The 24,482-nt window shown below is 50.3% G+C and overlaps 9 protein-coding genes across 9 annotated transcripts; 7 read left to right on the top strand and 2 right to left on the bottom strand.

Annotated features, from left to right (window-relative positions):
• Positions 1-347: 347 nt before the first annotated feature.
• Positions 348-1,352, top strand: Z518_05432 (uncharacterized protein; the record flags this gene model as incomplete). Its single annotated transcript, XM_013416244.1, has 1 exon — positions 348-1,352. One exon carries the CDS (start codon positions 348-350, stop codon positions 1,350-1,352), a length of 1,005 nt encoding a protein of 334 aa, XP_013271698.1.
• Positions 1,353-3,733: 2,381 nt separating this feature from the next.
• Positions 3,734-5,832, top strand: Z518_05431 (uncharacterized protein; the record flags this gene model as incomplete). The annotated part of the gene is made up of 5 exons (XM_013416243.1): positions 3,734-4,360; positions 4,430-4,536; positions 4,575-4,816; positions 4,871-5,082; positions 5,158-5,832. 5 exons carry the CDS (start codon positions 3,734-3,736, stop codon positions 5,830-5,832), a joined length of 1,863 nt encoding a protein of 620 aa, XP_013271697.1.
• Positions 5,833-7,847: 2,015 nt separating this feature from the next.
• Positions 7,848-9,518, top strand: Z518_05430 (uncharacterized protein; the record flags this gene model as incomplete). Its single annotated transcript, XM_013416242.1, has 1 exon — positions 7,848-9,518. The coding sequence occupies one exon, from the start codon at positions 7,848-7,850 to the stop codon at positions 9,516-9,518; it is 1,671 nt and encodes a 556-aa protein (XP_013271696.1).
• Positions 9,519-9,546: 28 nt separating this feature from the next.
• Positions 9,547-11,667, bottom strand: Z518_05429 (uncharacterized protein; the record flags this gene model as incomplete). The annotated part of the gene is made up of 1 exon (XM_013416241.1): positions 9,547-11,667. One exon carries the CDS (start codon positions 11,665-11,667, stop codon positions 9,547-9,549), a length of 2,121 nt encoding a protein of 706 aa, XP_013271695.1.
• A 676-nt stretch (positions 11,668-12,343) lies between these two features.
• Z518_05428 (uncharacterized protein) lies at positions 12,344-14,243 on the bottom strand (the record flags this gene model as incomplete). The annotated part of the gene is made up of 6 exons (XM_013416240.1): positions 12,344-12,793; positions 12,844-13,105; positions 13,163-13,401; positions 13,458-13,520; positions 13,573-13,670; positions 13,730-14,243. 6 exons carry the CDS (start codon positions 14,241-14,243, stop codon positions 12,344-12,346), a joined length of 1,626 nt encoding a protein of 541 aa, XP_013271694.1.
• An 870-nt stretch (positions 14,244-15,113) lies between these two features.
• On the top strand, positions 15,114-16,421 carry Z518_05427 (uncharacterized protein; the record flags this gene model as incomplete). The annotated part of the gene is made up of 1 exon (XM_013416239.1): positions 15,114-16,421. One exon carries the CDS (start codon positions 15,114-15,116, stop codon positions 16,419-16,421), a length of 1,308 nt encoding a protein of 435 aa, XP_013271693.1.
• A 614-nt stretch (positions 16,422-17,035) lies between these two features.
• Positions 17,036-18,378, top strand: Z518_05426 (uncharacterized protein; the record flags this gene model as incomplete). Its single annotated transcript, XM_013416238.1, has 5 exons — positions 17,036-17,126; positions 17,181-17,563; positions 17,617-17,788; positions 17,837-18,204; positions 18,253-18,378. The coding sequence occupies 5 exons, from the start codon at positions 17,036-17,038 to the stop codon at positions 18,376-18,378; spliced, it is 1,140 nt and encodes a 379-aa protein (XP_013271692.1).
• Positions 18,379-20,354: 1,976 nt separating this feature from the next.
• Z518_05425 (uncharacterized protein) lies at positions 20,355-22,692 on the top strand (the record flags this gene model as incomplete). The annotated part of the gene is made up of 2 exons (XM_013416237.1): positions 20,355-21,210; positions 21,260-22,692. The coding sequence occupies 2 exons, from the start codon at positions 20,355-20,357 to the stop codon at positions 22,690-22,692; spliced, it is 2,289 nt and encodes a 762-aa protein (XP_013271691.1).
• Positions 22,693-23,410: 718 nt separating this feature from the next.
• Positions 23,411-24,457, top strand: Z518_05424 (uncharacterized protein; the record flags this gene model as incomplete). The annotated part of the gene is made up of 1 exon (XM_013416236.1): positions 23,411-24,457. The coding sequence occupies one exon, from the start codon at positions 23,411-23,413 to the stop codon at positions 24,455-24,457; it is 1,047 nt and encodes a 348-aa protein (XP_013271690.1).
• Between the last annotated feature and the right edge of the window lie 25 nt (positions 24,458-24,482).

Raw genomic sequence — 24,482 nt, 5'->3', positions numbered from 1 at the left:
TCCCAGTCCATGTGGCAACCTTGATTGGTATGCGCATCGGAGATCGACATGGAAATACCTCTGGTATTTAACCCTGTCCCGTGCCGATTGGAGGCGTTCTGATACGCTGTGGTGGAAGAAAAATCTAGCGCGCCGTCTCGACCGAAGGGGGTCTCTTGCTAAGCGAATCCCACCGCTTCCCAATCATCAGTGACTGAACAATTCTCTATTGTAAGAGTATTGAAGGAAGATGATAGTTACATATAAATGTGTGAGCCGGGCCCAGAGATCAAACACGGTAGAACTTAGGCTTTCGCTCTCGGCGTGAGGACTGCAATTCCACAGATTCACACAATCTGCTCATGACCATGAAACCGTCAAGGGTGTTCGTAGTCTACGCAAGCGTCTCGCTATTTGCCGCAACACAGGCCCAGGCACAGTCACAAACTCCGCCCCAATGCCTTCGATCATTCAACGGCACGATCGGCAACGGAACAGTAGGCTCTGAACAGCAAATTAGTAGCACGACAGTGCGAGCTGTCAACACCACCGACGCGAATCAAGGTGTCGCCGTGGATCGTGACTACTTCTACTCCATTGATAACTACTCCATAACGAAGCATAACAAAACGACCGGTCGAGCTCTCCGGCAATGGTATGGCGGATCGGACGGCCCCATCATTCATCTAGATGGGGGCGTTGTCATCAATGGAACTCTCTATGCGCCGCACTCGAACTATCCTACCGCACCGGAGACATCATCTGTGGAAGAGTGGGATGTCACCACCATGGAACATGTGCGGAGTTACTCCTTTGGAATCAACCGGGGAAGCCTGACTTGGATCGATCAAGACAGCACGGGCACATGGTATGGGACTTTTGCCAATTACGACCGAGTCCAGGAAGGTCAGACGCAACCATATGGTCTTAGCATGAACACCCAACTGGTCCGTTTCACACCTGGTCCCGAAGGCCCCTTTCAGTATATTTCACAATCATGGATTTTCCCCGAATCCATGGTGTCTGAGGTCTTTTCACCCATGTCCAATTCCGGTGGAAGTTTCGGCCCAGACGGCTGGCTATACATCACGGGCCACGATGCCAGCGCAGCATACGTGGTGCAAATCCCGTCTGCTGGAAGTGTGCTGATATGGGTAGCCACGGCAGACCTACCGGATATCGCCGGGCAGGGCATTGCGTGGGATCGAAGTCTTCGGCCTGAAGGTGGCAATGGAACCCTGTACGGGATCAGTCGTGAAAGCCGACAGGTGGTCGAGATGAACATCCCTCTCCAGCCATGTAGGCCGCAAGATAACTTATCTGTGGGGAAAGTTCTGGGGCCGAACGACTTTGTGGATCCAGATGCCGAATGAGAAAGGTTCGTTCAGGATGAGAAGAGTGGGGAGGCGTGCTCTGTACATACCAGCATAGTACATATCTCAAAAATGATGTTTCTGCCTTAAAACCCGTTCAGCCTACACATTCAAGCTTCTCATCTCACATCTGCTGGGATGGCAAGCCTTGGCATGGACAGAATGTGACCACCCGGATGCGAAAGTATTGGCTATCAAAGACAACGCACAGTTCTTTCTGCACCTGGACCTTGATAAAGAATAAAGGGTAAGCAAAAACATACCTTTCCTTTTGAATTTTCCTGAGAGGGTTCTCAACCTGGTCATTCTCTTCCATCAAAGACCCAAGTCTTCTAAAAGGTCTAAAATGGGGGGTGGCAAATATCAAGCGGAAGACATGAAAACATGAGTGAAGACTCGGTAAGAGTATTTATGAGACGTTTCGGCCAAAAGAAGCCAGACGTAATCTTGGTCAGATATATCATCTTGGTAATAAAGCCTATGTTGTAGTCGAAAGTTTGACATCCACGGATGTGGCGTGCAAAACTCGCCAAACATCATGTTCCCACGTTCGTTAGCTTTCTTCGACATGAGCGGAGACGAAAAATCGATTTTTCCGTCTTTTAGTGTGTGCAAATGATAATGTTGGCCCGTCTTGCACTTTGTGGCATCGAGGAGTTGTGGTCTTATTGATGGCCAACCTGGCTTGATGTCTTTATTTCAAAGTACTTGAAGGAACCTGCCCTCATTCCCCGAATAGATAATTTCCTCGTCTATTAGTTACTGGCGGAATAGTGATATTATGTCTCTGCCAATTTTGGATAATTTGACTCATACAAAGAGGTGCTACGGAAGGGCATGCGCTAACCATATCTAGCGAAGGGGGCTCGTGGAAGCTTTCGGGGTGCAATCAAATGTATGCCTTCACCTCCTGGTTTTCGTCTACAACGTTTTGACAGACAGCTGCCCTCCGGTTTTGTGGAGACGAGCCACTATTCTACACGTTGTTCTTTTGATCTCATTCTCCTACAGTACGGGCCGTTCAATGTCGATTGGAATGAGAGCAAAAACCGACCACCGAGTATTCTCACCCAGTCTGCTTTGCCAATCCACTCTCAGCTCCTGAGATCGCTACCTTTCATTTTACCACTACTGCAGGCTATAGCCAGGCTTAGCATGTTGATTCTTACTTAGCCTTCCGTCAGTAGCCTGGCCTGTTCTGCGTGTCTGCAGGCAAACAAACTACCGACGGCGCTGTTTCCAAAAACCTGTCAAGACACGATGCATTGATTGCGCTCAGAGGTAATGGAATTCGAAACCCTGCTGGATGATACTCTATCGAACGAGATCGATGAGAAGGGTACCATTTCACTCGCTCGATTGCCATATGCCCATTCTCGCCAACCTTTCGACGTCGCTCAACGAAAACTTCACCGTTTTGCTTTCCATTTTACCAAAATATCTTCCTGCTCTTTTACCAAGCTTTATCTTCTGATTCACGACTGCGAGCTCCGGTACTGAAAAGAAGAGAAGCCAGACACAAAAGTCGCATCTCTGGACAGTCTTCCAGGCGTTGCGTGTGTCTTTGTTTTTTATGCATACTATATCTATTCTTTTGGTAACTACCTCGGAGAAGCAAACCCAGAGATCCTGAGCGCCAGGGTCATGAATCATCCATTTATCTCTCTGCTCCGGTCTAGAATCGCCATGGTCGATGTTGTCTTCCTCATTTCTGGATATGTTCTAGTATCCAAGGCCTTGAGACAAATTCGAGGCCAGGAGATCTCTCAAGCATTTTCCACATATCATCTGCCGTATTTTGACAGGCATTGCGGTCGCATATTCCTTCAATGTGCCTTATATTGATCGTGGCTATCATAGCACACTTCCATTTATTTGATGCCGGAGATCAATTCTATCAACAAACGCGGGTCGGGGTCGTTGGGCCCCAAAAACGACTGCCTCCCTTCCTACGCTCGATTATCACCCAGCTTTATGACAGCTTAAAGAATTGCTCTCGGCTGGCTGACAACACGGTTGCCTGGGGAAATTCCACTTTCCGAAGGAAAGGCTCGTCCAGCGCGTACCGTCTATGACAAATACTTCTGGATAATCCCGGTCGAACTCAAATGTAGCATGCTCATCTTTATGATGATGGCTACTGTGAGAATATAAGTCACATGGCAGCTTGACATCCACGCCGTGTTCTTTCCAAATTGTCTGTTTACAGAAAGGTACCCAGAGTCGCTTTTCGATATCATTCGCCAAGAGAAGACATCGACAATTCCCAAAAGTGGACCATACTCACGAGAATCCCAGAAAGGAGTAATAGTACCCAGGACATCCAATCCCAGCGGCCGTGACCCGGACACTCACGGAGGCGACTGATGTCCCTGGTAGCCATGGCAGTTTTGTGGACAGGTTCGCAAATCCCGTTGTACCTATTCGGCGGCATTCCTCCGTATATCTATCAAGACATCGGCAGCGTCGACCGTCGGACCTGGTTTGTGCTGGGCAACCTCCTCGCCCTGGCCGCCATCTGTCCCTTTGTCGGGTCTCTTTCGGACTTGATCGGTCGACGATACGTCGCGTTGATCGGAGCCGGTTTCCTAGTTTTTGGAATGATTGTCGTGTCCACAGCCAATACTATGAACACCTTTATTGGAGGCATGGTCATATCAGGAGTTGGTGCTGGTATCAATGAGCTCACGGCTCTGGCGGCTACGTCTGAGATGGCCCCTACCTCTAAGAGAGGCAAATACGTCGCCGTGTTGATATTTACAATTATCCCATTTTGCCCTTCGGTGCTCTGGGGACAGTGGATTGCCTATCACGCTAATTGGAGATGGATTGGACTGCTCTGCGGTCTGTGGGGTTTCATCGGTCTTGTCATGACGGCCATCTTCTATTTCCCGCCACCCCGGGTCAATAGTGAGGGTCTTAGCAGGAAAGAAATCATCAACAAAATCGACTATGTGGGGGGATTCCTCAGTATCTCTGGTATGATTCTGTTCATGATGGCCTTGCAGGTACGTCGTATGATCAGTCCTTTCTCTCACAGATACCATTGGCTAAGGGAAAATAAAAAAAACTCCTAGTGGGGTGGAAACCAATACTCCTGGAAATCGGCCCATGTCCTCGTTACACTTCTCTTGGGTGCTGCCCTTCTCATCGTATTTGGATTTTGGGAAATCTACGGTGCCAAGTATCCTATCTTCCCACTCGACTGAAGAAAGACCCGAGGATCCTGGCCCTGACACTCATTATAACATTTATTTCCGGAGCGAATTTCTTCTCGGTACTTCTCTTCTGGCCTACCCAAGCATTCAACGTCTACGGTCATGACCCCGTTGGTGTCGGGGTGCGAGGAATCCCTATTGGACTTTCCATCCTTGCTGGTGCCTGCGTCGTGCTCTGGTTACTCTCGGTCTTCAAGGGACAGAATAAGTTACTTATGATTCTTTCGTCTGCTTTGATGACTGCAGGTGAGTTCATCGAATGTCATATTTCCGAGAAACTAGACCAATGATGCCCCCAAGGAACCGGAGCAATGGCGGTGGCTGATATTGATAATCTTAACGCCCTCTGGATTATTCTCATCATTGCCGGATTTGGCATTGGAGGTATTGTTGTTCCTGCTTCTATCATCACCACAATCATTTGTCCCGATGACTTGATCGCCACAATGGCTGCCCTGACGCTGGCAGTTCGAGTCGTTGGAGGAGCCATCGGTTATGCCGTTTATTATAACGTACATTTTTCTATTCCGTATTGCGTCTTGCTGAATGTATGGCCTAGTTCTAGCCACTCATTTCTTCCTTTGCAGGTTTTCGTCAACAACTTTACCTCCAACGCCATTCACTACATCGGCGGAGCCATGGTGCTCGAACTGGGCATCACCGATCCTCACGCCATCGAAACCGCCACCGAATACACGGGAGACTCGCTACTCGAACCACTCAAAACCCTTCCCGGAATTGGAAACAACGAGACAGCATATATGATCGTGGTGCGTGCTGGGCAGATGGCGTACGCGGCGGCGTACGCCGCAGCGTACAAATACGTGTACTATACCAGCATTGCTTTTGGTGCGGTTAGCATCCTTGCGGCCAGATCGACTTCCAAAAGTACGGTAGAAATGCGCATAGGGTCGACAAACAACTGCCAATCAAGGAATGAACTTTTTTTGGCGGGGATTTCTTCGTCTGTGACTATTACTTTCAAGATTCTTCATCCAAGCTGTCCTTGTACCTTTCGTAAGTTTCATAGATTTCCAAGGATCACGTTTTTGCTACCGGAGCCGAACATAGTCCAGGTGCGCTGGGAGGATAGTCAGAGTGCCAGCACAAACGGCGTCCCCAGTAAGGCAAATGATCTTGACTTCGTCTATGGGAAAATTCGGAATCCGTCCATTGTTTTGTTGATTTTGGGTATCACCGTAAGTGATGACAGCGCGATTCAGTCTTTGACTTTATTTGGCAAATCCTCGATGGCACGATGAGTTAGAGCTACACCTTGACTGCAGAGGAGGAAGAAAGAATTTGCAAAAGCGTATGATGTATTTCTGGCGAGAAAAGAATCGATTGAACAGATCACAATCGTTCTTGGGGTTTTCGTACCAGCGGAAAGAATAGATTCCCGGCATTGCGATGAGGCTTGGATCAAGAAGCTGCGCATAATTTCGATGCCATCAGGATTTGCACCCCTGGGGAAGAGCGCTGTTGGAAAGTAGGGCTAAATAATCGATTCCTTAAACAGCTACTTCGAGGTGGTACTTCATGGTGATTCAAACTCTCAAATGAGACACTGGTGGATAATGAGCAGAAACGGGCAGAAGGATTTTGACATAATATATACTTCCAGTAATTGAAGCCATTTTCCCTCATCTTCCATCCGTCCTTCAAGGTATCCATGGTTCTTTCAATTCAATGACCTTTTCTTGGTCCTGGGACTCGTAACCAACTCAATAACTCCCAAGGTCCCCCGTACCTACGTAGGTCAAGATCACGATATATCTGGTTTAGGCCCACCACTCACTTGGGCCGAGAAACCCCTCAACGTGGAAGATAATTCGGGTTGGTCTATCAAGGTGTGGATTTCGTGCCGTGCCAGGATCAATGTTTATAGTTTGGAGTCTGCTCCAGGCTCGGACATGGATAGAGAGAGAAATGACTCAAGATGGGGGCGGAGAAATGTGCAGGCGGTGTCGTCGAGCATTTTGCTTCTCAAATTTTCAGAGGTAAGCTCTTCCGGTGGAAGGTCAGGAAGCCACCGGGAAGCCACCAGGAAAATCAGTCAAATCGGAATCGGGTTCCGGAAACAATAGTTGGCAGGTTGCATGCAGCAGCAGATGAAATTGAGACGAGGGATCCGAGTGAGCCGGGCATTCGTCGTGTGTTTGGGAGAAGAGGACTTTCAACAATTCCACAAGATTCAAGTCTTTGACAGATCGTATGAATGACGGATCACTGGTGCGTTGTCCTTTGTTGTCTTGATATTGGAACTCCTTCAGGCACTCGGGTGCAGGCCGACGTGATAGATCTGGGGACCGTGATGCCCCAACGTAATTGCCAAACATGGGTGTTTATGTGTATCCATTGCGCTCGCTGGATAGCAGCGATTTGACAACGGCCAGTTTCCAGAACCGGAGTTGGGAGTCTGAGTTCCTCATTGGCATGGCGATCGGCCGCTTCAAGAAGCCTTTGGGAAAGATCTCGACTACGGAAACTGGGCGACATATACATGCGCTTGAACTCCCCGATAACGCCTAGCCGAGGACCAAATCAAGAAGGTGCAGTCGATCCCTCAAGCTAACACATCCTATCGGCGATTGGGGAAGGCCCAATCATCATTCTCGGTCGTTCATATTGCCTCGAGATGCGAGTCCTGTCCTAGGTCAGGAACGGGATTTTGGGTTGACATTAAGACGGATTAATCATGCCCAGTCGAATACATGGTCTGCAGGTCTGCGTCAAGCTCGGCAAACGATTGCTTCGCCTTCCAGGCTGTAGAAGGGGTGGATTTTAATGATCCATTGGCTATCGCTGGGGATGGTACCCATGGCGAGGCCGTTCTAGAGCTGTGTTCGGAGATAGATAGCAGGCAGAGTGACTTCCAGGATGAGTCATCCCGTCAGAGGAGCGCCGACATTTCTTCCAGGATCTGATGGATGGGGAAAGTTATCTTTTTGTAGGCTAATTTCCTTGTGGCGCAGGAGCCACGGCACAGCCGATGAGCCACAAAAACTCAAGAAATGGCCAAAGGTTTGCCGCCTGAGGCTGACGCGTAGAGAAAAATCTGCACCGTCAGACCACGCGGTCACTCGCATATGGCCCTGATTACGGCCTCCTGCTGTAAAACGCTTCTTGTCTGACTCGATATAAACGTCCACACCACTTTGCAACTCTTCCAAGACGCTCATATCTTCAATCACTCATCAACAGCACACACACACACACACACACAAGCCTTCTATACGCGGACATTCACGTCCAGAAGACAGCCTTTCACGTACTGATGAGCCTCTTCCATCGCCATGAAAGCCGCAAGACGTTTTCGGACGTCGACCCTCACCAATGGGAACTACCATCACACTTCCCAGGCAGGAGATTTCCAATATCCTCAAAACATCCAAAGACAGAGATTCCTGAGCCATCTATCTTCCGCGACGCAATCGTCCCTTCTCTGGGAAATACAAATCAAGTCCCAATTCAATACCCCACCCCAGGCCACATTACGGTGCATCTTTGCCTACTCGAATGCTTTCTGAAGTTGAAGGAGAGCGTGATTACTTCTGACCAACTGGAAATACTCGATCTGCCAAGTTATTCGGGCCCGTCGGAGACAGGCGACTCTAGGAATACTCCAGTAAGCCCAGAGAAATCACAGCGATGGGCAACCATTGTCCGCCTAGCAGTGGCCCGCTTTCAGATTTGGTTTGAGAAAATCGAGTCTATCCTCAGGCACGCGGCCGCATATCACCGATATGGTTCTAACAGCGATGCTAGCCACGCAGCAATTACCGCTGACTATCTGCCACCGCTGGATGTGCTGTTGGTCTGGTACGCCTACATGCAACACCCAGCTGCTTATCGGGTAGACAACTTGGCGCACAGTTCACCGAAACTGCTCGAGATTCCCATGCCATGGGAAGCAATCTTGGCCGTCATCGACACGAAGTCATTGACATATACTCTCCCTGTAGCGGCAGAGCGATTGTTTACCACGACTACCACTCAGTCGGCCGATATACTTGCTTATCTGACCAATCCACCGCCTTATAGCGAATTAGATCCGAATCAAGCCTTTTCGATCGATCTAGCCTCCGCGGTCCACGACTTGGTCGGTCGCGCATCCTTTATCCCCAAGATGCATGCTCTTCTTTGGCTCCGATCCCCCTCACTTGAAGGAACATTAGGACGCGCACTGGCTCAATATTCCGCCTTGCCTCAAGCAATAGGGGCTCGAGCTTCGGCCTGGCTCACCCGTGTCAATGAAGATCCAACACTAGAGCTAGTTTGGCGAACGCACATGCTCTACCCCATGGTCTATTTTCTATACAGCCAAAGCGTTTTTGGCAGCGACGTACTATTGAGGTCGGAGTCTGACGGGTCGCGTCGAGAAACAACAGAGGTCACACCCCTGACACAGATTGAATCGGATGATGGTGGCTGTCCATGTTATTGCTGGACTTGCGAACGCATTCGGGACGAAATACCTGACTACGTCTCCCATTCCAGTATGAGTCCCGATGCCCCATCTCCTTTTAGGTCTCGTCTTGAATCATCCCGCGGCTCCTTATTTCCTCGGTCTTCCAGAAGAGCGCATTTGGAACCAAGATCTGATACGAGCCCCCTCTCAACTTTGAGCAAAGATCAAATTGCCAGCATCAAAGCAGATATTGCTTTCCACCGACACGTCGAAGCATTCCGTCAATCGAATCCTCCAGAGGCAGCCCTTCCAACTCGGCCACCAACGTCCCGTGCGGTGGAAAAGCAACGACAGGAACAAGAGGTCAAAGACCGCGTGGGAGTGTACTATGGCATCGGTTACACGGTCAAAATTGTTCGACCTGCTGTATACGATGAGACCACCGGCAAGCTATTGAAGAAAGAGAAAACCAAGGTCACACGGTCAAGGCATATGAACTCAGTAGGGGCTTGGGGCGCAGGATTTATGGCAATCTAGCTTTCGATTTGGCGAAGTGTGGATCTTCTCAGAAGAACATCGGTCGGAATCCTTCTGCTTGCACTTTCCATTCCTTGGGAAATTTCAACCCCGGGTCTTCCTTCCATCCACCCGACATCATCGCCACCGCCATTAACAATGATGCACTGCCCGGGAAATACGGCGTGGGAACTCTGGACCCACCAATGGGCATGCCTAAGTCGTCGAACTGGAAATTGGGGTCCAGCAAGAAATCCACTGCACGCTCATAGTCGCCCAAACGAGCCGCGGCCATGGCCAGCATGGGAAAGTCCCAGCCAAAAGACTCGGTGAAATTCCATGTCTGATAAATTCTTTGCATGGTGTTGTTGAAGATGGTCAAGCTGAAATCAGGCGGCGGAGAGATGAAACCATATATCATGGCCATGCTGGGGTGGTCGGACGTGAGGTCCGGGTCGTTCCACATATCGGGGACGCCGGTGTATATCACATATGTTCCATTTTCCGTTGGTATTGGTGGCAGACTGTCAGTAAGAGATGTCCATGCCTGGGGCACTGTTTGGTTCTGGCGCTGCTTCCACTTCGCCGCAATGTCGAGTCCAAAGCGCCAGTATGCGAGCTCAAACGTGGGATTCACCGTATCATTCGGATTCGTGTTCTCCGAGACCGGATACATTGGTGGACCGAGCTGAAGAACGTCCAGGGACCGGTTATAAAACACGTACGATGTCATGAAGTCCGCCGATGCCGTGAGCACTTCATCCCATTTCTTCAGCGTCCGGTTGTTCGGAGACCGTTGATATTCCGCCTCCGCAAAATAGAACGGATGCGGTTGCTGCCAAATCAGGAGCGAGTTGATCTCCCCGGGAGCTGAACGACCACTCGGATCAGTCATTTTCCCCCAACGAGCTCCTTCATACCCCATCTCGCGAGCCCGCTGACGCGAAGTACCCAGGAATCGCCGATAAATGTCGTCATGTCGCTCTAAAAGGTCCTCTTTCCCCCAAAGACCAAAATGAAGCGAGTGCCAAATCACCATTTCTAGGTGGAACTTTCCGTACCAACCATTATTGGTCAACCCCGATTCTTGAGGAGGGTCCCGCCCAGCTTCATTGATGGTGACAAGATACTGCGAAAGTATAACTCGACGCTGGAGTTCTTTGGCTCTAGGATGATTTTTCAACGGAAACAAAATGAAGGCTCCATGATTCCAGTACGATTGCCACCACGTTTCCGAAGAGTCGAAGACATCGTTGGCAGCTCCTCCGGACTCACTCTGCGCAGGGGTGAATCTGGCAGTGAACGAAAGCTGATTTCCTTTGTTTGGCGATAGGAAATAACGATGTGTCGAATGCTTGGGACCTGTCATCGTGGCATGACCCTGCCACTCGATCGCCGTGAAATACGTGGTGGCGTCCAGATCGTGTTGAATGGTGGCTGTCTGCTTCTGTGCCCTCAGAGACGTGGTGTGATTCGACGTGGCGTTGAACAGACCTACGAAGGGAGCATCGAATTTGTTCTGTCCGCTGGCGTAAGGATAGTCAAAAAACACCCCCAAATCTCCCGCATTCAAAAGAGTCGAATTGATTTGAACTGCAACAGTGTCGCTGTCAGGGTTGACGGCGGTCTGGACAGTGACTTTGGAATTGTTCAGGGCGAATTGCGAGTATATAATGCCCGAATAAAGATCAAGGTGCTGAGACTTATTCCTCAAGTCGCTCTCGACGACATTCCGGCCCTCGAAATGGAAGCCGATGCGTACAAGATTGATTCGATGCGGATTGGCAATTAACCACTGCGAAATATTGGCCTCTGCAGGATTGGGCTGGTCATAAGTGACCAAACGGCCATGGGTCCACCATTGCAGGCCCGTGAAGTCGCCAATGGAAGTTTGCCCCGGGACCGTGGGAAGTGATGAGTTGTGCCATCCCCACGAGGAGAGCGCGTTAAATGGTTGAAACGTTTGAAGACCCGTCACGTCGGTTGAGAAGACAAAATTTCCGTTTCCTACCTGCATCGGCGTCTCCGTCGAGCTGGCATTTCGTTTGGGATTGAATTGACCGACGACAGATTTTCGGTCAATCTTCGTGGCTGCTGGGGTAACGAGGTGGGAGAGTAGGAAGTATAGACATATGAGAAAAGACTTCTGGGTACGAAAACTGGTCGCCATCATGGAATCGACCGATCATACAAAGTTATGCCCGCTTCTAAGTACCACATCAACTTCAGACGGGTCGTGGCATAAAGTTCCCTCGGCTTATATGATACGCCCACAAAAACATACCGTCTCCTGACTACAGCTTCATGACAGCAAAATATGTAAGGGAAATAGTCAAATCACCAAGACAAACAGTCTACGGCTTCCCTTCGCAACGACGCATACAGTAAAGCCTGATCCTTCAATGGACGACGGAGACCTACCCTCGCCCAGCATCGCTAAAGTGCGGAGAGGCCTGGGAAAATTCTCGGCGCTCTTTACCCCGAAGCTCATTGATATTCCTCATGGGCCATATCAGCACGTTGTGCCGCCTTCTGCCTTTTAGGTGCCCTAGGGATGCTTTGCTGCGGTTTTCCGTTGACAGTGAAGTCGGTTCCTGGCCATACATTACTCGTGGAATCAGGAAGCGGTATGGAACTTTCTCTTCGATTGACGTGAATGTTCCAAGGTTGAGGGGTGACAGATATATATGTGTATAAGGAATACTTCCAATTACGTTATACACTACGCATACGGGGTCATTTTCATGCCACTGCTTAACCACAATCACTCGTGGTTTCTGGCTGTTCTCGAGCACTCTTCCCCCACATACTTTGCCCTATTCAATAAGTGCTCTCTCTCCTCACCCTCAATAGACGTAGATAAAATCCTCATTTTGCAAATCCGTGAGATCGGAGAATCCATTATCGTTCGCTCTCAGCTCCCCATTGCGACCTTCCTCCAATTCGACGGCCTTATTGATACCAATCTTGTCCTTCCCCACCATCGACTCATCGACTTTCTCCGCAGATTTACCCACCTCTGCCCTTCGCCTTGCATGCTGCTTGTTCAGAAGCACAAGGTAGAACCAGATGACCACCGCGAGGACGCCGACCAGGACGAACATGATGAGGTTGGAGATCAAGCCTGGGCGGTACAGGGGTGCTTGGTTAGGGGAATAGACAAGCGGTCCGATCACGTTACCTGTGCACATGCCGATGAAGACGACGGCTGAGGTGCATTTCCGTTTGGTATCTCCCGCGGAGTTTTGGACGTGCCACGCATAAATCAGTGGAGTAATGCAGGCGAGACAGGAAATCTAGGTCCACTGAGCATTTGAATCCGAGCTTTCGTAGAGTGGTAGCTTACCAAGTAATAACCAAAGAGAAGAACACCTTTCTGTTCTCGGGGGACAGTCAAGAGAATGATGGTTCCGACCGTGGGGAAGGTTGAGGCGATAGCAATCACAAGACCCTTCCTCTGCCACTTTGTAGCAACCCAGGCGGATCCGATGATTGCCAGGACTTGAATCACTCCAAAGGGGATGTTGAAAAGAATCGTGGTGAAACTGCTGTACCCGAAACTCTTGACGATGAGACTTCCAAATGTGCTTATACCGCCACTTGGAATTCTTTGGAAAGACGTCAGTGCCAGATCGAAGAGAGTCGGGGGTGTGACTTGAACATACGAGATGGAGGTGATGATAAGAAACCACAGATATGTTTTCAAATCGGTAGCGACTTCCCACACGTGATCCCATCGCCATTGTCTTGATGTGATCCCCTGCTGATTGGCTCGGAGTCGTTCAACGGCAATGACTTTCTCGCGTTGGCTCAAATATTTGGCCTCCATAGGAGAATCAGGCATGAGAGCCAGAACCAAAATTGAATAAGCCACCGTGAGTAAGCCACAAAATAGGAAGACAATCTCGCCAAAGTATCTCAGCACAGATCACACCTTTGCTCAGACAGGATCGCGCTCACCTGATATGGGTACAACGTGTCGCTGTGGATGTGACCGAGCCCGTACGTGAAAAGACTACCGATCTGTAGTTTCCGGTCAGTAAATAGTGCGCCGAGAATCAGAGATTTGACATACAATGGCAGTGACACCGTTCATTCCATTCCAGAAAGAATTCCGCAAAGTTTGTTCCGATCGTCTGTACCATGACTGGGTCACCACGACGCAAGAAGGTGCTTTTGAACCGGTCAGAATCGGTTCATGATGAGCTCGGGCAGAAATTTGAACGATATACCTATCATGGCTTCAAAGGACCCTAGCAGGAAACGCAGACCCAAGAGACTCCTGAAATTTGTGCAAGCCGACATAATAGCCAGAGAGCTACCCCAGAGGAATATCGCGCCGGCAATGAGCTTTCCAGTGGGGGCTTTGACTAGAAGAAAAGCGGCAAGTGGTTGCATGGCCAGCTGTGCGAGATACAAGATGGAACCGAGCCATGAGTATTGACGACCATGTAGATTGGCATCTTCAGTGATTCCAAAGATGGAGACGTAGGAGAGGGAAGATTTGTCGAGTTGTTGGAAGAAGTACGCCCAGAGAATGAGTGGGAGAACACGATAATCGATTCTTCTTAGGACGGCTTTCTCCTCTTCATACGTGAAGGAGGTGTCTTCGTCCACAGAGTTCAAGAACGCTGCAGCTTTATCTCTTTGCTCGACAGGTGTTTGAGAAACTGTAGTTTCCGCGTGAGTGATGGCATCTTTGGAATCTTCTCCTGGGGAGCTAGAATCAGGGTTAGCAGCAGCCATGACGGTAGACAGTGAAGTTGTGATAATCAGAAGTCCCAATCCCGTCGTCGATAAACCCAACGGCAATAGAGGTTTCCAGGTGAAGACTCATGGTCTCATATGTATGTCGGTTAGATTTCTACAGGGGGCCTTTCGGACAATCATTATCCCAAATATCCTAAGATCTGTTGGCACCTCACTGCCTTCCAAGACACCTTCAAGGATCATCTTTGTAGAAGACAATCTGCCATCTCCAAATGCCAAGTGCACAGCACTTATTGGAGCTTCGGAGGGCTGTCCGAGTTGGCTTCTTGACCCCAAGCGTTCCCTTTGGAGGCGTCAAGGGTATGATGTGACTTGGAGAGGCGGAATGAAGGAAGAACACGCATGATAATTAGCGAAGGATTGGGCAAGGCTCTTCGTTGCTTGAGGGCGGCGCCGAGGCATGATTTGCAGCGAAATGGTGACCCCGTTCCAAAACAGGATCTTGGAGGCGCATCCCAAGTGGGAGAACGCGGGGCCCCCAGAAAAGAGAAATATAGTTTTCAAGGACCATCTGCCGGCATACTTGTCACAGACGTGGGGAGGTCTCCCAACCTTCTGGGCGACTGTGGCCCCCTGGTTCTTCGGCGTTGAGTCCTCCCGAGTAAAGATCTCCAAAGGTGTAATTGTTGCCGAAGCGGTGTTGGCATCGTATTGTTTCTCTTCTGCGAGGCTCTGTCAAGCGGACATCGGACCGATTCATTGGGGTCCAGAAAAGCAGCATGTATGTGGAGAGAAACTCAACTTCAAACAGGGAGTGCCAAGTCATTATACATCAAAGCCAATCGTTGATATAGACTCACGGCATTTTCCAGACATCTTTCCCCCAATACGACGACAACGGGCGCGATGATGCGTAAAAAGTATGCCATTGTGGGCACGGGTGGCCGCTCTGGCTTCTTTTACTCGGCTATGGCGAAAGATTTCAGAGACACCACCGAGCTGGTTGCTTTCTGTGATACCAATCAGACGAGAATGGATTATGCCAACTTCAAAATCCGGGCAATGGGACACCCAGCTGTCCCCACATACAAGGCCGCCGATTTTGATCGGATGATCAAAGAAACACGGCCAGACGAAGTCATCGTCACATCCATCGACAGGACCCACAATATCTATATTGTCCGAGCCATGGAGCTGGGCTGCAACGTTGTGACCGAAAAGCCCATGACAATCGACGCTCCGAGATGTAAGGAGATTGTCAAGGCCATTGAGCGCACCGGCCGAGAGCTTCGCGTCACCTTCAACTATCGTTATGCACCTCATAACACCAAAGTGTTTGAGTTGATCTCCTCGGGAGCCATTGGAATGGTAAATGCAATTCATTTTGAATGGATGTTGAACACCTCTCACGGCGCAGACTATTTCCGCCGCTGGCATCGAGACAAGCGAAACAGTGGAGGCCTCCTGGTTCACAAATCCACTCACCATTTCGACTTGGTGAATTTCTGGCTTCAAAGCAGACCAGAAACAGTGGTTGCCATGGGTGACTTAAGGTTTTACGGTCGGGAAAATGCCGAGATGAGAGGGATGACTGGGTTTTACACTCGAGCACACGGCAGTGAGCATGCAAAGGATGATCCATTCGCCTTGCACATGGACAGAAACCCCCAACTGAAAGCCATGTATTTGGAGGCGGAAAAGGAAGACGGTTATTATCGAGATCAGAGTGTTTTTGGAGATGGCATCAGCATCGAGGACACCATGGGAGTTCTGGTTAGATATCGGTCGGGAGCAATCCTCACTTATTCCCTGACCGCGTATTCACCGGTAGAGGGGTTTCGGGTGGCATTCACCGGAACCAGAGGACGTCTTGAGCTTGAAGTTGTAGAAAGGTCTTACATCAATTCGGGTGATGAGCAAAGTCTGGAGGGTGCACTCGAGACCCGTTCAATTCTGTTGCGCCCCATGTTCGGTAAGCCCACCGAGATCGATATTCCTGCCAGTCCGGGTGGACACGGAGGAGGAGACCCTCAATTGCTGAAGGACGTTTTTGGGACGCCGGTGGAAGACAAATACCATCGTGCAGCATCTCATGTTGATGGTGCCCTGTCTATTATGACGGGTATTGCGGCCAATAAGTCGATTAACACCGGCCAACCCGTCAGGGTGGATGATCTGATCGACATTCCAGGCTCTTTGTCCCCTTGGGAATGAAGTCAGAAATCCCATGGCTGGAGTGGTCACAGATATGCATCAGAATTGTTGATAGTCATGCTGATCAATCGTTTTCTCGTCAACTAACAATGGAGGACCGCCAGGAGGTTGCTGAAGGATCTCGGTTCCGAGAGCTTTAGTATCAATATCCATGTCTGTATACCTTTGGCCGTGTCGCCAATTTGTTTGACTCCTGCATTTGTAGGTAAGCATGGCCACTTACGGACGTAAGTACGACGATTAAGTTGCCCCAAACCATGTGGTTGGGCCGAGGGGCCTTATATAAGCCACAGGTACGACAAGGTCCGTAGTTCGGGATGAAACGAAAGGGGGGTAGAACAAAGGATAGTCTTCGTGCTCAGGCGAGGCAATATCAAATATATAAATGAAAATCTGTTGACGATCGTAAAAGCATACAAGTGTGAGAGTCGCGTTTGCGGTCCACCCGACATATTCACAATTAAACCCCTTCGTGGTGTCGCCGTGCGATTTGCGCCTGAGTCAGAAAACTGTATCCGAATTAGCACACGCTATACTCCAGCGGCCTCAACAAGCAAACCAAGAACCATTCGATAGCTCTCTTCTATTTTCGCTAGAAGCCAACCAAACTCGAGATGACTTTCACCGAAATACTCGAAGCAGCTACCAAGCCAGGCCCAAATCGAAAGGTCCCCGGAGCAGTTGTCATAGCGGCCGATGCATCCGGTAATCAATCTGTCAACGACTATAATCTTTGTCGGTAGTCTTACAGAATAACAGGAAACATTATCCATTTTGAGGCTCAAGGGGTCACATCTGTTGCACCGGAGCTGGCTAAACCCATGGCAAAGGACACGACTTTTTGGATTGCTTCGTGCACGAAGCTCCTTACCACCGTTGCGGTGTTGCAATGTGTGGAAAAAGGTCAATTGACCTTAGATGACGATGTCTCCTCTATTCTCCCCGAGTGGAAGGAACCAGAGATTTTGACGGGGTTTGACGAAAAGACTGGGCAGCCGCAGATGGTCAAGGCGAAGAACAAAATCACTCTGCGTCACCTGTTGACGCATTCGAGTGGCATGGGGTATGACTTTATCTCGCCCAAACTCAAACAATGGCGAGAGCTTCGTGGGGAGAAAATGGGTCCCGTGGATGGAGATATTGTAAGTGAGATTCAACCCCGAATTTGGGAGGATGCCCTGTTGACGTAGCCTAGGCAAAGCAGTACACGCTGCCTCTCTTATTTGAGCCGGGAGAAGGCTGGAGTTATAGCTGCGCCATCGATTGGGCTGGACAGATGGTTGAAAGAGTCAATGGAGGAATCCGTCTGGGCGAGTATATGAAGAAGCACATTTGGGAGCCACTCGACATGCCTTCTACGGCCTTTCGTCAATCCGAAAATGAGAACGTGCGCAACTGATTGTGTGCGACAACAGCCAAAACTCCGACGGGAGACTTTGTTGTTGCAACCCCCTATCCTGCTCAGAATCCCAAGGATGATCTGGGAGGTGGTGGCCTGTACAGTTGCGCGAGCGATTATGTGAAGGTGCTGATTTCACTGCTCAAGAACGATGGAGCCCTGCTCAGGCCCGAAACGGTACAAATGATGTTTACGCCTCAGCTTGCTGACAGTCAGCATTTGAAGGCCACGGTGACCATGCCGGATGTCGGTCCTTTGTTCAGATCAGGTGTGGAAAGTGAATCATGGAATTTTGGTCTCGGAGGATGTCTGAACATGAAGGACGTGGATGGGATTTGTAAAAAGGGTACGATGACATGGGGTGGTCTTCCGAACCTTTTCTGGGTAAGTCATGCTCTCCTTTGATATTCATCTTGAACTGACACTGTTTAGTGGATTGATCCCGCGGCAGGCACTTGTGGCCTGTACATGTCTCAGCTCCTCCCGCCGGGCGATCCGGCGTCGATTGATCTCGCCTTGGAATTGCGAAAAGACATCTTCGCTCGTAGAGGGAGATGAGAACTTGGGAAGAGCCGAGTTGAAAAGAGGCTCTCCTCCAAGTTGCCATGTGGAGATATATGGAAGACGAAGACTCTCAAAATGTCTCCACTCTTTGAGGCCCCCAAAAAGGAAGTCTCATCTCACCAAGGGCCTGTGCATTTTTATTTAAGGTTGTAGAAATGTAGGTGGATGGGACCTGTTCTGAACACGATTTTGCTCACAGATCTACTGATGGCAGTGCTGACCTCGAATTATTCTTTCTAGGGCAATGGCACGCTTCGGATCTAGCCCGTGGTCGAGGTTCAAGGAGTGCCACCGTCCGTCTCTTATGACTTGTCCCAGAAAATATTTTTCTTTCTAGCCGCATCAAGGAATCGGTGAGACTCCCGACTGTGGCGTCTTCAAGATATTTCACGTCCCCGTTAGACCCGGAACTGACTACTCGCAGAGTGTTATCCACGATGGAAGAACCCTCATAGTAAATTCCAGACGGGTTTGAGGATTAGACTTCTTGTGTGTCGAGATTCCCAAGGAGTTATGGTCAACATCCTTTTCGAATTGAATAACCTTTGCACCCAATGAATGTCCAAGACTCCAGCATTCCTGAAAATCGGTATATCAAAACGGAGATAAGCAGGCCTAGTAGACGTCATGTGGCGGTCCGTATGGAAGCCTTGCCTTCAAGATAGATAGGAGGCCGAGGGAAGATCGAATGGTCTTTGCTCAGCCGTATGATCAAGTGCTTATTGGGTGTCGGTATTGCAGGATCTTTGCTGATTCCAGACCAAATGCATCATCCGGGAGAAGTGAGAACTTCTGGGATTGACCTCCTAATTCCCAAGCATAGAGTGTAACTGTAAAGTCGGATCGATGTGGCATTCAAAGAAAGGTCCAGGAATGGTCGACGACGTTTGAAGGTCGAAGTGCTCACTGAGAAAACTGAGTACGCCTTTCGGATACTGAGGTGATTTCATGCAACGGGGTGACTCGGGCTCCTTCTTAATTGGCAATAGATGTAAGTGTCCACGTTGATAGGGTATGGCCTCCTCCATTCAATGGCCTCGTATTCGGCGTCAAACAGGAGGAGGGCTAGCAGTGGTGTTGTACTGTAGTTCCTGTCAGACAATCTGGAGATATGAATAAAAAGTTATTCTTCAGCGAAGCGATTTCACCACTTTCGAACCATCTTTTCATCCATCAAGATGTACCCCACACAACAGCTCACACCATGCCGACTGGAGGGCGCCTTTGTGGTCAACTCCAGTACGAGTACATCGGAGAGCCCGTCATAAAGGTATGATTTCCCACTCGAGCAAGATCTTGACTCATATTCGACTGCAGGCCATCTGCCATTACATGATCTACCGGCACCTTACTGGTGGTGTCCTCACCACGAACATCCTGATGCCAGATGGAAATTTCAAGTTCACAATAGGAACCCCCAAAACATACGCTACCGTTCAGGATAGCGAGATGACGTGGACGTACTCATTCTGTGGCAACTGCGGGATGTACTGTATGTTAGCAAACCTGTTTCCTGGCTACCAGCTCTTGCTGATAAGGGACAGATGCAGGAGTTCTCTCGAGGGGAGGGCATGCATAGTTGAAAGGTTGAGAGGAAAGCCATGTGTCTGGAGGACGGTGGTATCACTCTGCGGAGCCGGCATGGACCCAATCCGTGACAGATTCGTGCGAACTCCAATTGAGGACCATCATCAATCGTCGGCTTCTGGGCACAGTCTCAGGCAAGCTAAACATTTTAGAATCTAGCAGCCTTTGGATCCAAGGAGTATTATGGTTGAGAAGGATTGATAAATCGCCCGGACCCAGGAGGCGACCATCGGCCAACTTTCCTAAATTAGCGAGGGGGGCTGTCGAGGCCGTGTATTGTCTCTCTCTTTTACTTGCGCCAGTCAATCATATTCAAAAAGGCTAGGCACAGGTTGCCCTGGCGCATATTTCTCTTTCTATGTGTTGATGAGAATGAACTGGCCATGGATGAACACACCCCTCTCATCACACCTGTTGCCGTAAGTCGACGACGCCCAAGATATCGCCACAGTACCTTGCGCCGGTTCTGCTCGATCGCTCTTGGAAGTACTCTCATCGCCATAGTAATCTGCTTCCTCCTGCCCATCGCCATTCTCCCTCGTGGTCATGATCCTGTATCGTCCTATCTACCCTGGTCACGACCATTTCCAAAGTCATGGCCCCAAAGCACGGGCATAAGCTTCGAAGAGCTTCAAGAGATATTGTCCGCCACCCCGGATGAGGACAAGGTACGATCATGGAGCGAATACTATACCGCCGGGTCTCATCTTGCCGGCAAGAATTTGAGTCAAGCGATATGGACGCGAGAAAGATGGGAGGAGTTTGGGGTCAAGTCGGAAATTGTCGCCTATGACATATATCTCAACTATCCAGTGTCACATCGATTGGCCTTGCTGAAGGGAGACACAGTGAAGTTCGAGTGCAGTCTGGAAGAAGACACGATTGAAGATGACCCGACTACGTCTCTGACGGATCGCATTCCGACTTTTCATGGCTATTCCGCTAGTGGTAATGTCACGGCACCCTATGTCTACGTCAACCTTGGGACATTTCAGGACTTTGAAGATTTACAGGCAGCAAATGTGAGTCTGAAAGGCAAGATTGCACTGGCGAGATATGGTGGCATCTTTCGAGGACTTAAAGTCAAGCGGGCGCAGGAGTTGGGTATGGTCGGAATGGTCATCTACACCGATCCAAAAGAAGACGGCGAAATGACAGAAGAAAATGGCTACCAAACGTACCCGGATGGACCTGCGCGGAACCCAAGCAGTGTGCAAAGAGGGAGTACGCAGTTTCTCAGTAAGTCCAGTTTTATCACGAAGCCGACTAACTCTAATAGGCGTTGCAGGCGTCCTCCCCGGTGATCCGACTACGCCAGGTTATCCTTCCAAACCCGGGGTTCCCCGTGTCGATCCACACGGCTCAACTCCCCAAATACCGTCCCTTCCCATTTCGTACGTGGACGCACTTCCCTTACTCAGGGCGTTGAATGGGCATGGGCTCAACGCGAGCGACTTCAACGACGACTGGCGCGGAGGTCTTGGTTACAAGGGCGTGGACTACAACATTGGTCCCTCGCCAGATGATGTGGTGCTCAATCTGATAAACGAGCAAGATTACGTCACCACTCCATTGTGGAATGTAATTGGGATGATCAATGGCACCATCCCTGATGAGGTGGTGGTCTTGGGCAATCATCGAGATGCGTGGATTGCTGGAGGCGCCGGCGATCCTAACTCCGGTTCTGCCGCCATGAATGAAGTGATTCGCTCCTTCGGCGAAGCCCTCAAGGCAGGCTGGAAGCCTCTGAGAACCATCGTTTTTGCCAGCTGGGATGGCGAAGAGTATGGCCTCCTAGGATCGACCGAATGGGTAGAGGAGTATCTCCCCTGGTTGTCTGCCAGTGCCGTGGCTTATTTGAACGTGGACGTTGGGACCCGTGGCAAACGCTTTGAGGCCGCCGCCGCTCCGCTCCTGAACAAACTCATCGGCGAAGTCACTCACTTGGTGCCCTCACCAAATCAGACCACTCAAGGACAATCTGTGGGCGACGTCTGGGATGGTCGAATTCGAACCATGGGCTCGGGAAGCGATTTTACAGCTTTTCAGGATTTTGCGGGAATCCCCTCGCTAGACCTCGGTTTCGGGAATGGCCCCAATGACGCGGTCTACCATTATCATTCTAACTACGACAGTTTTCGCTGGATGGATATGTTCGGCGACAAAGGGTGGCACTATCACGTAGCCATCAGCAAGGTTTGGGCCCTTCTGGCAGCCCGGCTGTGTGAGACGCCGGTTCTGTCCTTGAGCGCTGCAGACTATGCAAAGGATCTCGAAACGTATCTGGATGAGGTCAAGGAAATATCGAAGGAGTATTTCAGCAAGTCGAGTTTCAACTTCCACGCTCTTGACAGAGCCACGACCAAACTCCGCAAAGTCGCCACCCGTTTTGACGAGTATACGACTGATTTGACAGAACGCCTGAAAGAGGACTTGCCTTGGTGGCAATGGTGGAAGAAGGTACGCCTCTGGTATGAGGTTCGCAAGGCGAATGAAAAGTACAAAGCCGTGGAGCGACGGTTCCTCTTCCCTGGCGGTCTAGACGGCCGGCCTTGGTTCAAGCATGTGGTTTTCGCTCCGGGTCGATGGACCGGGTACGCTGGGGCAACGTATCCGGGCCTGGTGGAGAGTTTCGAGGACAAGAACTTGACGAATGCTCAACGGTGGGCAAGTATTATTGAGGAGAGGTTGCATGCTGCCACAAAGTTGTTAGCCCATTAATTGTTCATGCACGGCATGAACCGCAACGGTGGCGTCGCCTTCATTCGTTCCACCTTCGTAGAACTAATCAACACCAGAGTGTGACAGTAATGCCATCTCCCATGCTATGGGCCCAAACTTGAACCATACCACCATTCATAAACATTCTTCGCCGCCGGCCCTCCGCGAAAACGACATGTCCAGATTGAGAGATCACAACCGAGCAAATATAACTGGCCAAGTTCCGTCACGAGCGGGATGCCTAAAACAGGGTATGTCGGGCATGATCTAATCCAAGTAAGCACGATGTCATATCAAGAAGAGGTAAACGCGGTCAGCTAAAGGCCCAAAGGGGGGAGTTCCTGACAATCGCGTGAGCTCGTTCTCTTCTCCGCGGGACCTATGGATTTCATAAGTTGTTGGTATTTCCTCTCATTATTTCATTTTAAGTTTCCCGTGGGCTAATCCGAACATGGTTCATACCTTGTGTAGTGAGATTCGAGCGTCCGAATCCTTCACCTTACAATGCTGCAGCAAACTCGAAAAGTCAAGGCATCAAATAAGAAAGGACCAAAAATGCTAAGCTGAGCTGAGCTAAGGAGTATAAACTTCCATTTTTCCCTTGGGTCCGAGGTGTTTGAGAGCAAGGTTGTTCCTTTTCTCAGCATTCACAACACACCCGACCTCTCTGAAGAAGAGTCATCCAAAAAGACCCAACACATCTAGCCCACTATCAGCCATGCCTCCCTCTCTCCTGACTCAGCTTCCCTGGACAACCGCTCCCCTCATCGCTAACGCACCGATGGGAGGCTTCGCCGGTGCCCAGCTCGCCGTCGCCGTCAGCGAAGCAGGTGGTCTCGGCTTCATCGGCACCATCACACCAGGGACGCTGAAGCAAGAGCTCTCCGCCGCCGTGGAGTTGCTCCAAACCAGCAAAACCCTCGACACAAGCAGCAGTAAAACACTTCCCATCGGCATAGGAATGCTACCATTCATCACCAACATTGATGACATGCTGCCGCATCTGGCCCAGAACCCGCCGGCCGTGATCTGGCTGTTCGCGGCCAAAGAGCGAAACGATTACGCCGCCTGGGCTGAGCAGAGTCGAAAGGTCTGCCCTGACACCCGTATCTGGGTGCAGGTGGGCAGCGTGAGTGCGGCGCTCGAGATAGCGAAGTCGACGAAGCCGGACGCGTTGGTCCTGCAAGGTTCGGATGCCGGCGGGCACGGCTTCGAGAATGGTGCCAGTATCGTCTCGCTGATTCCCGAGGCGATTGACACGCTGGCGGCGAACGGATACGGCGATATCCCCCTTCTTGCATCGGGTGGTATCGCCGATGGGCGCGGTGCCGCAGCGGCATTTGCCCTCGGCGCGAAAGGCGCGGTGATGGGGACCAGGTTCCTCGCCGCGAAGGAAACGGCCGTGCCGCCGGGATATCGGGACTTAGTTCTCGCAGCACGAGACGGAGGAATGAGCACGGTACGGAGCAAATTGTTCGACAACGTCAAGGGCCCTAACATCTGGCCGGAAGAGTACGACGGACGCAGTCTAGTGACCAAGAGCTACATGGAGCACGTGCAAGGCGTGGCTATCGAAGAGATTCGAGAAAAACACAACGAAGCCGTCAAGGGAGCAGACCAAGGGTTCGGGTCTACGAATCGTGCAAACGTCTGGGCTGGTGCGGGCGTCGGTTTGGTGAACACAGTCACGACGGCGGCTGATATCGTAAGCGAAGTCAGATCGGGTATCAGGCTGGCGTTTGAGAATCCAGCGGCTCGTGCATGAGTATCACTATGCGTTGGGCTTAGAA

This window comes from Rhinocladiella mackenziei (assembly GCF_000835555.1).
Source record: "Rhinocladiella mackenziei CBS 650.93 unplaced genomic scaffold supercont1.4, whole genome shotgun sequence".
NCBI lineage: Eukaryota > Fungi > Ascomycota > Eurotiomycetes > Chaetothyriales > Herpotrichiellaceae > Rhinocladiella > Rhinocladiella mackenziei.
This window is presented reverse-complemented; position numbering and strand designations above follow the sequence as displayed.